The sequence below is a fragment of the Nelusetta ayraudi genome, unplaced genomic scaffold (genome assembly GCF_046127955.1).
Source record: "Nelusetta ayraudi isolate G7.1 ecotype Tasmania unplaced genomic scaffold, CSIRO-AGI_Nayr_v1 ptg000017l, whole genome shotgun sequence".
In the NCBI taxonomy this organism is placed as follows: domain Eukaryota; kingdom Metazoa; phylum Chordata; class Actinopteri; order Tetraodontiformes; family Monacanthidae; genus Nelusetta; species Nelusetta ayraudi.
This window is the reverse complement of record NW_027466067.1, coordinates 1611430-1627926: the sequence shown is the minus strand read 5'-3', so window position 1 is coordinate 1627926 and position 16497 is coordinate 1611430. Positions and strand designations below refer to the sequence as shown.

At 46.3% G+C, this 16497-nt stretch overlaps 2 protein-coding genes across 3 annotated transcripts; one reads left to right on the top strand and one right to left on the bottom strand.

Annotated features, from left to right (window-relative positions):
* Window positions 1–176: 176 nt before the first annotated feature.
* On the bottom strand, window positions 177–4031 carry zc3h10 (zinc finger CCCH-type containing 10). Its single transcript, XM_076024608.1, has 3 exons — window positions 3792–4031; window positions 1891–3097; window positions 177–1401 (listed from the first exon to the last, which is right to left on the bottom strand). Exons 2-3 carry the CDS (start codon window positions 3028–3030, stop codon window positions 889–891), a joined length of 1653 nt encoding a protein of 550 aa, XP_075880723.1. The 5' UTR covers window positions 3031–3097; window positions 3792–4031; the 3' UTR covers window positions 177–888.
* LOC142887170 (sorting nexin-5) lies at window positions 3146–12809 on the top strand. 2 transcript variants are annotated; one of them, XM_076024610.1, is made up of 15 exons: window positions 3146–3280; window positions 6576–6762; window positions 6935–7045; window positions 7175–7282; window positions 8438–8498; window positions 8599–8723; window positions 9799–9882; window positions 10063–10137; window positions 10219–10249; window positions 10360–10447; window positions 10539–10578; window positions 10699–10785; window positions 10932–11021; window positions 11447–11512; window positions 11628–12809. In XM_076024610.1, exons 2-15 carry the CDS (start codon window positions 6757–6759, stop codon window positions 11766–11768), a joined length of 1113 nt encoding a protein of 370 aa, XP_075880725.1. In that variant the 5' UTR covers window positions 3146–3280; window positions 6576–6756; the 3' UTR covers window positions 11769–12809. The 2 variants fall into 2 exon arrangements, with proteins under 2 accessions (XP_075880725.1, XP_075880724.1); XM_076024609.1 differs by lacking the exon at window positions 3146–3280 and having other exon boundaries at window positions 6315–6762.
* Window positions 12810–16497: the final 3688 nt, after the last annotated feature.

Here is a 16497-nt window from a genome sequence, read left to right as displayed (position 1 = left end):
ACACGGACGTGAAGCTGCTAGAGAACACAAAGCAGTTCCACCCCCACTATTCAAGCGATGAGAAGTCAGCAGCAGTGTTTACCAGGAGAAGCCGTCACACCTAGTACCGCAGTTGTCTCACCCGAAGCAACAGAGTGTATGCAGCTGTTAAATAGGAGAACTAAAGAAGACAGTGGTGAGTAACAGGCCACACAGCACATGGGGTTGCAGGTTTGTTATTTCTTGGAACTGTGAACATTAAAAACATTTATTTACAAGTGGACAGTTGACCAAAATATAACTCCTGAAATCTTCCCATCACCACAGTCCCAACAGAACAGTACTCGCATGTTTGCAGTTCAGTCATTGCTACTTTTGGCATCAGGCTGCAACAATCCCTTTGGTACAAAGGTTGCTTGCAGTCATCAGCTGTCTTCAGCTGTGGTGTAGGCGGTTGTGATTTGGGATATGGGAGTTTCCATGTTCCTCATGTGTGTGCATGGCTTCTCTGCAAGGTACTCCGGCTATCCTCCACAGTCCAGAGACGAGTATATGAGGCAGAGCATTGAAATACTGTAGTGGCAAGAAGTGTGAGTGCCATTGTTTTGTTGCATTGTTGTTTGTCTCACAGTGGCCCTGTGATAGACTCCTGAATTGTCCTCTCCAAGACAACTGGGATGGGCTCAGTGACAGAAAGCTGGATGGATGGATGGATGGATGGATGGATGGATGGATGGATGGATGGATGTCGCAGACACGCCCTCTGGTGGACGATCTCATAGTTACGCTACCGTTGTCCTGCTAAAAACCAAGTCACTGATCTGACGTCAATTACATTTGTTTTTTTTTAAAGAAAAAGAAGAAGTAGTTCATCTACACACGCAGCCTCGCTCTCTTATAAACACACAGCTAGTGAGGCAAAGTTGTGATCCTCATGCTTTGACTGGCGATGGGATAGGACACCATGGGGGTGGTGGCGTGACTCATGGTGATGCCGGGCATCGGCTGCGTCATGGACACGGCCACCGGTGCCACGGAAACCGCCACCGGTGCCATGGAGACAGGCGGCGCCATCCCCTGGACGATGGTCTGGGCCAGGGCGGCGGACAGTGGCGTGATCTCGGGGTTGAGGTGGGGGGGAGGGGCCGTGGGCGGAGCGGCGTTGGTCGGGGGGGCGGCGGGCGCCACGGCAGGGGCCACCAGGTCCTGCTGGGTGACGGGCCGCGGCTGCAGCCCGGCGCTGCTCAGCGTGGTGTGAGTCTGGGCGATGCCGTGATTGTAGGAGCTGACTGCTCCGACAGAGGGCACCAGACTCTGCTCGGTGGGCGCCGGCGTGGACGACATGGTCATCACCTTGGCCTGGCTGCGGAACTGGGCGTTCTGCTCCAGGAGGACTTCGTTGGTGGCGATGAGATTGGAAACCTGAGAGACACACAGGACACGGATTGGGGGGAGTGGCCCGGGAATGGGTGGCAAATACGGCTGCGGTTATCCAGAAGTTATTTCAGAAGCGTCGCAGAAGCGGAAAACCGTTGCAGCCCCAGTGGCAAAAACATGGACACAAATGGCTTTTTGAAAACAACACAACTGTTTTCCAGTGCTTAATATATACTAAACAGAGAAAGGAAAGTGTACATTGACAAAAATTGAATTTCAGCATTAAAATTATTACTTTAAGATCACTAAAAGGACAGTTTTTATATATATATATATATATATATATATATATATATATATATATATATATATATATATATATATATATATATATATACACACGCACACACACACACACACACACACACACACACACACATATATCGGGAGAGAGAGAGAGATTCATATATATAAATACATACATATAAATAAATAAATAAATAAATAAACCCTTTTGTCTTTGTAGTTTCTCACCTGCTTTTTCAGCTCTTCCACTCTTTTCCTCAGCAGCGAGTTCTCCTCCTCCAGAAACCTGTACTCCAGAGGACGTGGTGGCAAGGCGGCTTGGACGCCCAGCTCGTAGTGGCCGCCCCCGACCCCGTCGGCCAGACGCAGCCCCTCCAGCCTCCGCCTCTTCAGCTGCATGGCCGTGTGGTCCACCGAGGCCTCCAGCGAGCCGGCGTCAAACAGGCTGCTCTCCAGCAGAGGGTCGTACACCGAGCAGGCGCTCCTGTCGTAGCGCCGCTGTCCCGCCGAGCTTAACGACAGGCACCCGCTCATCCCGCCTACCCCCACGCCACCCATTCCTGATATATTGGGGTCCCTGCACCCGCCCAGACTTTGGCAGCCCATCCCCATCATGTTGTTCCCAGCGCCTACGAGCCCTTGCATGCCTCCGCAGGCGCTGCTGACACCCATCCCTCCTCCAGCGTTGACGATTCCACCGGCTCCCGGCCCGACGGTGCCGCCCACCCCCACCCTGGTGGGCTCGTACTCGTAGTCCTTTTTGACGTGGCGAAATTTACACTTATTGCCCCTCTGGCATTCTCCCTTCAGGAAGTCTCTGCAGATGGGGACCTCCCCCCGGCTATGGGGGAGGTCCATGGGGGAGAGGCCCAGGCGTGCTGCGACCTTCCCTCTCAGTCTGAGCGGCAGCTCGCCAGTTTTCTTGTAGTGGTCCTCGTCATCCTTGGAGCCGTGGACAAAGCGGCAGTTGGAGCGCATGCACTCCTTGTTCTGGTGGTCGTGGCAGAAGATGAACTCATTCTTCTGCACCCCCAAGTCCGGCACCTCGTTGAAGTCTGGGTGCCTGAAGCGACAGCGCTTGCCCCTCTTGCAGACGTTGCGTATGAAGTCCCTGCAGATGCCGTCCAGCGCCATGCCCAGGCCGGGTCCCCCGACTCCGCCGTTCCCGCAGCCGCCGCCGTTGCCAAGCACCTCGCCTCCACCCATGTTCCCGCAAGCAGAGACGCTGCCTCCGACACCTCCGCTCGGACTTCCTCTGATCTCCGCCGAGCCTCCCACCAAACCAGCCCCGGGACCGCCCTCCTCCACAACCAGACCAGCAGCACTCCCACCACCACCTGACAGGTAGGCACTGTCCCGGTCAGGCATGGCGCTCGGCCCAACGGGGGGAGAAGACGGCACTCATGTGTGTAGGGGGCGGGGGGGCTGACGTGACCTGGGAAACAAGAAACCCAAACAGGACAAGGGAGATGTGAGTGATGTGGATAGCTTTTATTTATACCGACGCAAGATTAAAGCGCAAAGCAAAGTTTGACAGGGAGATTAAGAAGCAAAGATCACCAACAATACAGATGAAAGAAGATCAATGGAAGTAACGGCCTCGGTACATCTAAAAGTTGTGAGTATGAAACAGCCGCTGTGCTAGATGGCCTGCTACTATGATCCACTGTCAGAGAACCCAAAACTAGCACGTTCATCAATAGTGCTATTGGAAACGGTCTAAGAACCCCTTTCCTTTTTTTTTAAAGCAACGTTATCTTTAGAACTGGATAAGGTAAATTTTCAGCTTATAATCGATAGTAAAAACGACATAAATGGGTTTTCTTTCATCTGTGCGAACCCAGGTGGTATACAAAGCAGGTAACGCTCCGTGTTTACAACGCGGACACAAGGTTGTGTTGACTTGGAGGTTAGCTCAAGGCTAGTACAACAACAAAAGCAAGGTCTGAGCACAATTTTGAAGCAGCAACGCGAAGCCAGTAAAAATAAAACAACAGACTCATTTAACACTATAAAATTATTTGGCTTTACTACACCACCGTTCACAATCAAAGGAAAACGCGATAGGATTATTAGCGCAGGAGCGTGGCTGTCGAGAAGCGACGAGGGGGGGAAGGATGCTGTCTTACCAAGCTCAAACAGTATGCCGGATTCTAACGACTGGTCGTCAACCTGCACGCAGAAAACACGTCGATCCAACCTGGCGGGTTCAAAGCAATAATGTCCGCAAGCAACTGGAATCACTCGTGCATTGTTTTTATCAGTCCATCAAGGCCCCCACGGCCATATTCCGCGATGCTTCTTACTACACCAACGAAGAAGACGTCGTCTTCGTTCTTAGTGTGACCAGAAGCTGGCACCCTTATTACCGCCCCCATCTGGTTTTAAACCGCTATTGCTTCGTCCCCATCTGTTCCAATTTTTTTTAATTTAATTTTTTTAAATTATGTTATTTCTTTGTAGTTGTTGAAGAAATGATATGACTGTCACTAGCCTGACTAATAGGTAAGCGATTCTATCCTTGAGGGTTCATGCACAATTCACAAACATGTCTGTGACGTTTCTCAGTCGCCCAAGTCACAAACATTTCTATCCATACAGAGTAAACATATTGCAATAATTTTTTGCAATTATAACTTTAGTATCCCGTATGTCTGTGAAGGTCCTCCATTGTCCAGGCCGTCTCGGTGTGAAGGATTAAGTTGAGGCAACTGTACTGGTTTTGCGATGGCAAAGACCTTTGACCTCTCATCCAATAGGCCTTTTCAGTTACAATGAATAAATAAATAAATAAAAATGAGGGGGTCCTATGTATTTAACCAATCAAAATATAGTCACTATATAGCTTCTTTAATTCAGTGACTGGGTAGGGTCCCATGGATTTGACCATAGCTCTGTCAACAAATGTGTTTGTTGACAGAGCTATGGTCAAATCCATGGGACTGTGTTTGTTATGTTGATAAAGTAAAACTCATGCGTCACAACCCACAAACAGGCTGGTTGTGTGAATTGTTCCCACACCCTTCCCTCATGTGAGACCACCTGGGGCCATGGCGTTAAAACATTTTATTTAGGCAGAGATCTCAGAGTAAAGTCATAGTTCATGACACTGAATTTAAAATGTATAAATCTCCAGAGACACTTAATGCTAAAATAACCTCATTCAAAAGGTGGAGCTAGCGTGTGACAAACAAAACAAAAAAACAACAGACCCCCATGGACATTCTCATATATATATATATTTAAAAAAACAAAACAAAAAAAACAAAAAACCGTCATTGTTAATAGCTACCTGTTAAAAAAAAAAAAAAAATCAACGAGAATAAATAAATTACAGTCGCACGTTCTGAAGTTTTCCAAAGGCAGAACCACTCGACTGAACAACCTCAACCAAGTGAGTTTGAAATAGCAACGTTCATAGCGATAGCGACTGAATTAACGTCATCACCTGAGAGGCAGGATGGTTTGGGTTTTGTTTTTGTTTTTTCGTAGTTTGTACGTTCTAAACGGCTTTCGTCGTGGAATTTGATAGTGGATCACTCGACTGCGTGTGTAGGTGGGCGCGTCCAGCAGCTCATTTCGACGGTTAGGCCGTGTGTTGTGCGACGCCGACCAGTTTCTCATGTGCGCCCACTCAGCAGGATGGCAGCAGCCGGTGTCTTCTTCCACTGGCCGCACGTTTGTGGCGTCCTCCTGCTGCTTTCCTTATCATTTCAAACCCTCCCTGCCGCCGCCGAGACAAGAAGAAACCACTACGAGACTCTGCATGTAGAACCGACTGCAACTGACAGCCAGATAAAGGAGAGTTTCCGCAAACTCGCCCTCAAATTCCACCCTGATAAGAGCAAGGCCGCCGATGCAGAGGAGAGTTTCAGAGAGACTGTCGAAGGTATTTATTAAAAAAAAAAAAAAAAAAAAAAAAAAAAAAAAAAGCAGTGAGAATTTACAGTGGCGAAGCCTGGGCCGAATGTGTTGCTGGGTAATGCTTTGACTGATTAATCACATTAATAATGCTAGGGTTAAATTTTCCCACTTCCAACTTTATACTGATTGATTCAGTATTTCAGTATTGTTCTCTGCATCACCATTGTGGAGGCGACACTGAAACAGTGGACAGTTTGCCTTTTCATCTCTTTTAAAAAAAACAGAAATCTCAATCATAACCTCCATGACACGTGAATGTATTGCAAGACTAATCAGACCAACCAAGCCAAAACCAACCTGAATCTGAATGCTTTTCCTCAATCAAACTGACAGACGTGCGCTCTTGTTTTCAAGCCTATCGAGTTCTCTCAAACAAAGAGAAGAGGAGGCTGTACGACAGCGAAGGCCACGCTGCTTTCCAACAAGGCTCAACCCCTGCTCACCCCATGGATGAACCAGCGGATGACCCCCTCTTCACCGTCGCTGACCTCTTCCACGGCAGCGATAGTCCACTTTTCACCCAGCCAAGCTCTCACTGGACTTTAAATCACTTTGAGGACGAAGATGATTATTTTTATCGACACTCCAGCTCTGCCTTTTACTTTTTTGTTGAGGATGAAAATGAAGATGTTTTATACTAGATATGTTTGGAAGGTCGATGCTGTCTGCTCCTTTTTTTTTTTTTTAAAGATATAAGATAGATAGAATCCTCCATCGTTTACACTGTCATATTGTTGTTTGTGTGTTACAATAAATTAACCTCAATGTCAACGCTGTACAGAATAGACCTCTCTTGTGTCCAGCCACTTTTTTTTTTTTTTTTTTAAAGGTTCAACAGGTTCAATGGACGTCTCCAAATGTATGCGTGTGTGATGCCAACAGATCTGTCGGACCGTTGCGCTGCTTTTCCTGTGTGGGCGTGGCCACGGTCCGGAGTTACTGACTAACACGCCAGTTACTCATCGTTTTCCTTACTCCATCTCTCACAGGACCAGCGTGCACTTTGACCCAGAGGATATCCTGTGCCTGCTCAGCATTTGGAGCCGTACAGCTGCGCAGAGAAGCCAACAAAAGAGAGGGAAAAAAGCAGATCTAGGTAGCTCCGCCGTCCATTAACGTTTCAGAAATTCTTCTAACGGAACTGAGGAATTGCTCGATCCAATCCTGACAATGATGGTAAGTTCACTGTTAAACCGCTGTCTTTTCTGTCCACCTCTTGATGATCATGTGATTGCTTTTAATGCCAGGCAGTGTCCGCATATCCATTGTTGGATGAGTCAAGTTTTGCACTCCTGTTTAGTTTATTTTTTTAATGATATTGTTTTCCACATTTTCTTGTTGTTTGTAGGAAGAGGTTAAAGAAGGAGAATCCACTCTCAGTGTTCATGGTCACAACATTAAGATTATAGAGGTGCTGAAAGATGACGACATGCTCACTTTCCTAATTGTGTCTCAGAAGGTGAGCGAATGATTCGTCCCCTTGATGTTTTTTTTTTTTTTTTTTTCATTTTGCTCAAAATTGCCTAATCTTTTGCAACAAAAAGCTGAGTCAATTTTTTTTTTTAAACGTCTATCTTCTCTTTTACAGCTGACTGGCACTGGAGAATACCATGTGACCCGGACTTACGACGACTTCGAATGGCTCCAGCAGCACTTGTTCTCTCAGGAGGACGTGCCAGGGATCCAGGGAGTCATAGTGAGTACTGCATTTGTTAATTATCCCCGACTGCTGCGGGGGTCGAGACGATGAGCGCTGGAATCCGTCGGTTGCCTTGTCATCATTTGCTGCTGCACCTCACCTTGTGTATTTCTCCTTGCAGCGTGACAGATTCACAAGTTTTGTTTAAGGTCTTTCTGAAAGGTAATTTGTCCGAGGATGCTTTTTTTCAAATTGTTTCGTCTCCTTCAGAAAGACAAATATTTTAGATTGTTGCCTTACACCAAAGTGTCAGAGCCGTGCCTTTGTCAGTGGCTTAAAAGTGCTGAACAAATAAATGCAGCGTGATTCACCAAATTCTGTAAGTTGCACACCGGTTCTTTGGATTTTCTCGTGCAGTGTCAGCATGTGTGTCGATTTCTGTTTCTGACATCTTTACAGCATCGAGTGCGGTGACGAAATCTGCTGACCGTTCATTTTTGACCGGTGTTGTTTCACTGCTTTATGTGCTTCCCCCTGCCATAGAGGGTTGTGAGCAAAGGTGCGAGTAAAAGACCAGCAGGTTGAGACAGAAAGCAAAAGATTACGTACTCGGATAATGAGATGGTTTGGACGTGAGCAGAGGTCAGACAGTGAATACATCAGCGGAGGGATGCTGTGGAACTGGCAGGCAGGTGGCCCAGAGGACGGTGTCACGGAGGTCGTGAGAGAGGACGCAAAGTTAGTTGGTGTGAGCGGTGAGAGAGGAGGATGCAGAGGGCAGAGTGGCATGGAGGCAGATGATTGGCTGCTGCCACCCCTGAGGAGGGAAGAGATGGGAATAAAAAGACTCTGCTATTGCTGTAGATATACTAGCCACCCCTGACACAAGGTCCTTGAGCTTCATCTGATGGAGTCAAACTTCGCTCTGTTGAACCAGTCATTCAAAAAGATTCCAGTTCATTGCATCGCATAAAATGCCACATTCTCTTCTCTACTCTTCTCTAACATCATTTTCCTCATACCGAACCCACAATTTAACACAGTTTACAAAAGAAATGCTGTATGCATGATATTTTACGCACAGATATTGTGTAATATCAGCCTTAAATACCGTAGTCGGCAGTTTTACAAGAGCAGTCAGAAACACACCTAAAGGCATTTAAAGGAAAATGACATCCGCCTTTTTTTCCTTTTGTTTTTGTTCCCTTTAAGTTTCCTCCCCTACCTGCCAAGGCTCAGGTGAACGTGTCGGCCAAGGCCCTCAAGCAGCTCGGTGAGTGCATCACTTCCACAGAAACATCATTTTCGAAGATGAAGACCCTCTACCTGATGTTTTATTGTGTTTTTTTCCCCCTCCCATGCCTTTGGTGCAGGTGTCCTTGGCTTAGGGGAGTGGCAGCTGTACTCTCAAGCCCTGGAAACCTTCCTCAGGCACGTTGCCACGCACGCCACTCTCAGCAAAAACAGCGCGGTGGAGACCTTTCTCACCAGCACAGATGTAAGGAAACAACTCTTTTTTTTTTACGCAGCTATTTTTATGACGGGCCCTTGTGACCAGGACGAGGAAGAACATAAAACTACTACAGAGAAATCTGATGCCATTTTAATGACAGTAGAGTCATATTAAACAGTTAAACTTTTACTCTTAAGTGCTGCAGAATAGGTCATGGGGGAATCTGACAGAGTGTAGTCAGCTTTAACTTGTACTTGATGCTACTATAAAATATCTGTTGTCAGATTAAAAGTGTTTCCTTTTGCGCCTTCTTAAATCGGAACGTGTTGGATTTCAGAGAGACTTGACCAGCTGAATAGTCCCGATGGATGGCCTCGGTGATATTTCCCTGTCCGTTGCTCAGTATGATTGAATTTGTCCCCGTGAACATTTTTATCGCCCTACGACCATTACAATTGTGCACCACAGCGTTGTTAGGGGGACACAATTTGCCTTTGTCGTGCTCTTTCCTATCTTTGCCGCTGCTGTTTCCGGCGGCGTGTTGTAAATGAGCTTTTAGTGCGCGGGTGGCCACCTGCTGCGTCAGGTGGTGCACACAGTCTGCACATGAGGGCGGCCGAAGCCTTAGAACTTTGGCAATGCAGTGCTGTTTGGATGACTTTGCTAGTTTCCAAGAGGCCGTAGTTTATATTGGTTCATCTAGTACCCCGATGACAAAGTCCTCGTAATCTCCCCACAGCCCTGATTATCAACCTGTAGTGAACATACAAAGTTAACGATGCCTCAGCTTTTAGCTGAGAGTGGAAGGATTCACGACTCGTAGGGTCCCTGCAGACAGGAGTGTCCCTTCATGAATCACTTCAACTTCATGTAACACAGACATGGATATTAGAGAAGCTCCGCACACTGACTGCACCTCGATGGAGCAGCTAGCTTGTTTGCATGTGTCTGATATTCTCAGCATGTGCAGTGTTCACCTGGTGCCAGATATCACATGAATGTATGAATGAGTGACTGAGTGAATCAGACGTCCTCTTGTCTTAAAACGAATTCATCCTGTCCCTTTTTTTGTTGCATTTTTATTTTTTAATGTTTGGTTTGTTTGTGTTCTTTTGTTCAGCCTCCAGGCAGACACAGAGCGAGGAAAAACCTTTTCAACCGCCTGAGTCAAGTTGTGGATGAGAAGAGGAAAGAAGGCTATAAGGTACAGTCAAGCAAAACAACATACAGTATTTACCGCCTCTTTGACACGTGTGTGTGTGTGTGTGTGTGTGTGTGTGTGTGTGTGTGTGTGTGTGTGTGTGTGTGTGTGTGTGTGTGTGTGTGTGTGTGTGTGTGTGTGTGTGTGTGTGTGCTGTAAATGCCATCCTGACTCTGCCTGTAGGATGTTGATGAGTTCTTTCAGAATGAACGCGATCACTGCCTGGTTCTGACCGGCTCCACCAAGACTGCGGTTGAGGTAAGACAGGACTCGCTGACTCCTCATCCTCCTCTCAACTGATTCAGTAACCTTTTCATTTTTCTTTTTTTTTTCCTTTAGAAATTCCTCGATGTCATACAATCGGAACAAAGTAAGAGATTCTTGTTTTGTTTTCAGGAGGGGGGCAGGAAGTGTCCCTCTGTTATTTGTTGTTAGCTAACTATTAGCATGGAGTATGATCCGCGCTGTGATTGGTTGCAGAAATAGCTGTGGCCTGTGGGCACTTTGCGGCTGCACTGCATCTCTGTGTGGAACCAGGGGACGATCTTGAGAAAGAGGTTTTCTCAAAGTAAGATGACGCTGCATACTAGCTAAACTACCAACAACAACAAAAAACATACTCTGAGAGAAATGCACTGACTGACATGCGCTCTCTTCAGGCTTTGTGTGAGACTGTCGGAGGTCTTGGAGTCCATGAAGGTGAGTAGCTTCTCCCCTTCTTCTCAGACAAAACAGTGCACAGATTTAACACTGTAAGTTTCCGTTTGTTGACAAGTCGGTTACACGTAATGAGTGTGCGGCTTTGTTTTTGTGAGGCAGAAAAACGTGACACTGGTTGCTGCGAACGACGCCTGCACACTCGGGCTGGCTTTGGACCTGGAGTCGCGCTATCAGGAGGCCAAAAAGGTGATTTCAAAAAGAAAAAAAGAATTGTGATTATTTCTTTTTACAGCCCTTGCGTCAGAACTACATTAGATCACTTCTGTTTTGTAATCTGGTGTATGAAGCTGTTTGTCCTCTGGGTATAACATGATTACAATGGCCAATGGCAGGAAATGCTCTTCCGGAGAACGTCTAAACTGGTGGAGCTGGAGGCCGCCAGGAGGAACGCTGACAAGGCCAAACCTCCCAAGAAGGCTGCTGTGAGTGTGTGCACCAATGTTACAAAAAAAGGCCACTTGTGTACAATAGTGGGATTTTATACAATTTCAAAAAATGTTGTCGTTATTTCTTTCTTTTTTTTTATAAACGTTTTATCATTTATCTTGCTGGATCATACCAGTTTTAACCTGAATGGAACAGTGAGCTTGCAGAAGGGAGCATGTAGGTTAATGTGGGTGACTGGAGCAAAAATAAATCGACGAATAATAAATAAATATTTGGAGTTTCCACGTAGATTCTGAACGCAGCCCACCACTCTTACATGGCTTCACTCGCTGCGGGCCAGCAGGTGTCAGTAGCGCTCTGTGGAAACAAATCCAAGACAGTAAAAAATGCAGATGGGCCCTTGCGCCAAGATGTAGAATCTAATTATGCTGAGGCTGCGCGATGTCTCCATGTGCCTCAGATGGACGAGGTGAAGAAAGCGGCTCAGGAGGAGTTTGATCACATATCGGCGAGGGCGCAAGACGAGGTAAAACGAACGTCAGCTGTCAACGGTGCTGTTCCATGTGTTGTATCCTCTCCCCAACACTACTTGTACCAACCCCTCCCCTCTCTCTCCCACACCCCCACACCCCTCCCTTCAGATTTCGCGGCTGCAGGCTGTCCGTGTGGAGATGATGCGCAAGGCTCTGGTTCAGTGGTGTGAGAAGCAGCTTGTTACGGCCAGAGACGGCCTCCAACAGTTCAACCAGCACCTGGAGTCCTTCAGGGGGATGACGTGGTGAACCCTCACCTCACGAAGCACCCCTCCATCCCCCCCCTCACCCGTGTCCAAGCACAGCGTGGTGTAAACCCCTTCCTTCTCCCTGTGGTGCCCCTGACTAGCCACAAGCTTCACCTGGTCTGTCCACACACACACACAAAATCAAAGAGATGCAAACCGAGCGGAGAGAACAGTAAACCTGCACACCACGCACACACACACACACACACACACACACACACACACACACACCTTCCACTATTCCCTGCTAAATCAAACAAACAGGTGCAGCCCAGACAGAATTTTTTTTTTTTTTTATAAGGTCTTTGTTGTTTTTGTGTGTATGTGTGTGTGTGTGAGTGCCCCATATTACACTCACACATTTGCGCCGAGTGTATGCCACTGCTCTCCAGCCCCTACAGCTGAGGGAGGGGGGGGGGGGTCACACAAAATAAAGTGTGATGAATTGATCCTCCAAAGTACCTGCTCGCCTCTGTGTGTGTGCCTTTCTTGCCTGCGGATCATTAATCAGCTGGCCGCACTTCTCCAGCAGCAGCAAGGACTCGGCAGCAAGGGCACACCGGCCTGAACTTTCTCTCTTTGCCTTTCTCCAAACTATTTTGTAAAGCTCCCGCGCTTCATTCAAATTTTTGGGGGTTTTCATTCGACTGTTAAAAAATAAATAAATAAATAAATCATCCTTCAGCGAGGCTCGAGCGCCAAAGTATGACACGCAGCACTTAGCTGGATTCCAGCCTTTAGCGCAATCTCAGCTTCCACCTTCCCTGTCTTGTGCAGAGTGTAAGTCCATATCTCAGCACTGCTGCGCGCTTCATCTCATCTGTTCCGGCCTGTAATCTCTCTGCTGGGAGAGTGAGGAGGCGAGATAGGAGTCGGAGATAGATGGGATGCCTGCTCTCCGAGAGGAGCACGCAGGAAGAGGATATTTGGCTTTGGCTAATATTGAAGCAGCAAATATAAGGTTGTTGCTGTTCAAAATCTCACCTGTGAAAATAAATAAATGGATGCGCTTGTCTTTGAATAAAAGACAGTCCCTTTCCTCGCTATGGTCTATTTCCCTGCTGGTTTTCCTTCTTGACATTTCCCCGTCTGTACTCTTACCAGGCTTCCCTAGAAATATGGCAGTGCAAGATGCTAACTGGGAGCACGCTGATGGGCAGAATTTTGAATTATGCTCTTTGCATAACAGGATAATTGAATTGTATTTTTCACCTGAATAATACAAACCACTAACTTGATTTAGAAACAAAATCAGTGGTTATCAGGTTAACAATGCGACTGTGTGAGGGCATAAATTACATTTTACTGGGCCATGAATTGAATGAAATGGTGCAAATTATGTATATCAATGCTTTTGAAACCATTTTACAAAGTGAAATTTGGTAAGTGAGAATTTGTTTTGCCTCCTAAGCACCAAATAGAAAGAGATGCTGAAACTGAAGTGGAATATTTGGCGATGAAGTTGAATGTCTCTGTCAGTAAGGAAGTCATGCATCCATTTCAATGTGTGAAAAATTCCGCTCACATTGTTCATGGAGTTACATTCGGAGCCAAATGTTGAACGTGTGAACAGATGAAAAGTGTGCGATTGTGCTGTAGAAACACAACTCTTCAAGTGTGTTGACTAAAGTTTAATCTCAAGGAGCTGTTGTAGGAAACTATGTTCTTTCCCTGAGAAACACAATGTTTCATATCCACAGCTGAAGCCACCCCACCCCCTGCCCACTGTGTACACCCACTGATTAACTGCAAAGTCCAAATTTATGCTTGTGCCTCGCCGCATTGCTGGCAGCGAGAAACATTTCACTGATCATTATGCTCAAGAATGTGTTTATTTAGAATTTGTATATCTCTCTCTCTCTCTTTTTTTTTTTAAGCGAATGAATTAAATTAGGTATTGTGAAAGTAGCTGTCAGTGGCTAATGGGCCATGTTTACGATGTTAAGGTTTGCCGTTCGGGTCATTTATCTGCAGAGATAAACAAAGTGCTTCACTGAGTGTGGACCGAACTGCCGTCTGCTTTCGGGAGTTTTGTATCAGACTTTATTCGCTGCATTTTTACTGGAAGTCAGGCGCGAGCCACGGAATTATACAGGGTGAATTTCATAACAGCAGAGGCATACTTTTGATGCTTTCTGCCTCTGGCTGCAGCAACTAACTAGTGCACAGGGTGAGTGCACTTGGACACACAAACACACACACGCTCAAATGAGAACCCTTCCCAGCATGACCCAGATCAAGGACGGAGAGAGCATGGCAACACTCTGCATGCGCGTCTGTGTGTGTGTGTGTGTGTGTTGCGTGCGCATCCCCCTGAAAAAAAAATAAAAAAGCACTTGGAGCTGATTTGCTAAAGGAGCTCATTACTGGTGGAAAGGCAGCGCTCGTTACAGTGGCCTGTGGCCTGACGGGGGGGCCGTGTGACATGTGCGGAGCAAAGGCAGTGACGCTTGTCTCAGCACACTGTGAACACACCTCACAGTGAGAGTCAGCCGTCAGAGTGAGCTAGCGACACTCTTGACGGCTGTCAGCTGATGGATGATAAAATATGAAAACATGGCACAGATGACAAAAACAGCTATAAAAGAAAACAATACACGGGTGGTGTTATGAATCTTTTATTCACACAAGCGAACTCTGTCTGGTGTAAAGAAGGTCATGAGAGGTCAAGGCAGTGGAGGACACTCCGTCAATGGACGTTAAAGCTTCACTAAAAGGTACCCGTTGCTGACAAGGTGCACCTCAATCAACACTGTGTTGTGAGCGTTCAGGGGTGGTACTCAGCAGCAGACCTCTGACCAAGTCGGTCCGTTCTCCGCTGACGCCACCGAGGCATTTTCCTCCACACAACGGCCGCGCACTGGTGATATTTTCTCCTCCGGCACCCTCGTCGGCAGACCTTGGAGATGGTGTGATGTCATGAAAATCCCAGTAGATCAGCAGTCAGACCAGCCTGTCTGGTGCCAACGCCGGTGCAACATTAAATATCACTGGAGTCCCCTTTTCTCTCTGACGCTCACTTTGAACTTTAGCAAGTCACGTTTAACACATCGACACGCCTAAAAAAAAAAAACTAAAAAAAAACAACAACATATTTGTGTTGATGTATTGAAAGTCTGACATCCCATCAGACACATTTTTTAGATTTCTTCTCCCTCCGTCTTTCCACAAAACATATTTTGTTTTAAAATGAATGTGTCTCCATTGACTAAAGAGTAGAACTCAGTATCATGGGGAATACCGACATAAGTATTTCTTGCCAACATTCCAATCTGCCATGGACATTCTAGCAAAAAAACCCAAACTGTGACAGTAATTTAATGGACAGACAGGCCAAAAGAGGCAACACTTGGAGAGGGTGCATTCAATACCAAATGTGTTTGCATATTGCTCCTGTCATTATGTTGGAGGCTCAGCTGCACTCTGTCACAAATTAGTTGCGCGTGCTGCCGCCGAGCGGAGTCAACCCAAGGTTGTTGGCACCTCATTAAATCTAATCATTGCCATGCCCAGATTATGACTCATTAAAAGTTTGAAGGATGGAGAACGAGACGGGGAGGGAAGAGGACGACTTCGACGATGCAGATGCTCGAGCCATCTGCAGCCAACGCGGCCTCGTAAGGAATATATCCTGCTTTGACCCTGCAGGGTGGCACGAGGTAAATATAATACACACACGCGAACAAAAAACAAAGCTCGGCAATCAGCGGCAGTAACGGCGCTCCGTGTAGATATTGTATATCAGTTTTCCTGCTCGCGCGGTGGATCATCGCGGGGCGAAGCGTTAGACTTGCTAATGCAGTCAGTTTCGCTTTCAGCTCCCGAACGGATCCATAAATATTAATGTTTTTCGCGCTCCCCTCGTGGCTGCCTGTCATGCCTTTCAAAGGGGCTGCGGCTGAGGGTATGATATTGTTAATTAGCTGTGCGGGAATAACGTCAGGACAGGCCGACACGCTGGGGTGACGACTTCCGCCGCCACTTCTGATGGCGGCGTGACTCTCGGAAAAAAAAAAGAAAAAAAAAATTTTTTTTTTTTACTAAACTGTCCATCACATGATGTTACAACATCATTATTCGACCTTTCTCTCGCACGTAAAAGGTTTGTATGAAATATTAACGATGGGAGCACACAAGAAATCACTCAATGGCAGCCAATATTTTATTACTGAGACCAAGCACACACACACACACACACAGACACACACGCACGTATGCACACATGCATGCATGCAAAGGAGTAAGTAGGGAGGGAGTTTGGAGGAGTAAAATCAATTATTAATCCATTTTTCCAACACACATATGCAGACTCGCTACTCTAAAGGTCAGCCTGTCACGTGTCCTCAGCATGTGAACTTATTGTACAACTCCTGCACATTCTGTTCTAACGTGTCTTTTTGAATAGAACAGAGTGCCTTCATTTATCCCACTTTGGGGAAAATTTGCATAATTCCAGCAGCATATACAGTGCAAAGAGAAGGAAAATGTAAATGAATTTAAAAGAAATATGGAAAACAATAAAATACTTAGAGGAAAAAAGGAAAACAAATATTTACATCTATAAGGACAGTTGGATTATTTAGAAATTATTTACACCACATTGAATGCAAATAAGTGTTTTATTGCACCTTTATGAAATGTAAGTGGTTGAGAAATGTTTTTCTGTTTAAAATGTCTAAAAAAAACAACAACTTGACTTTGTCACTGTCACAATGGCCGAGGAAAATTTG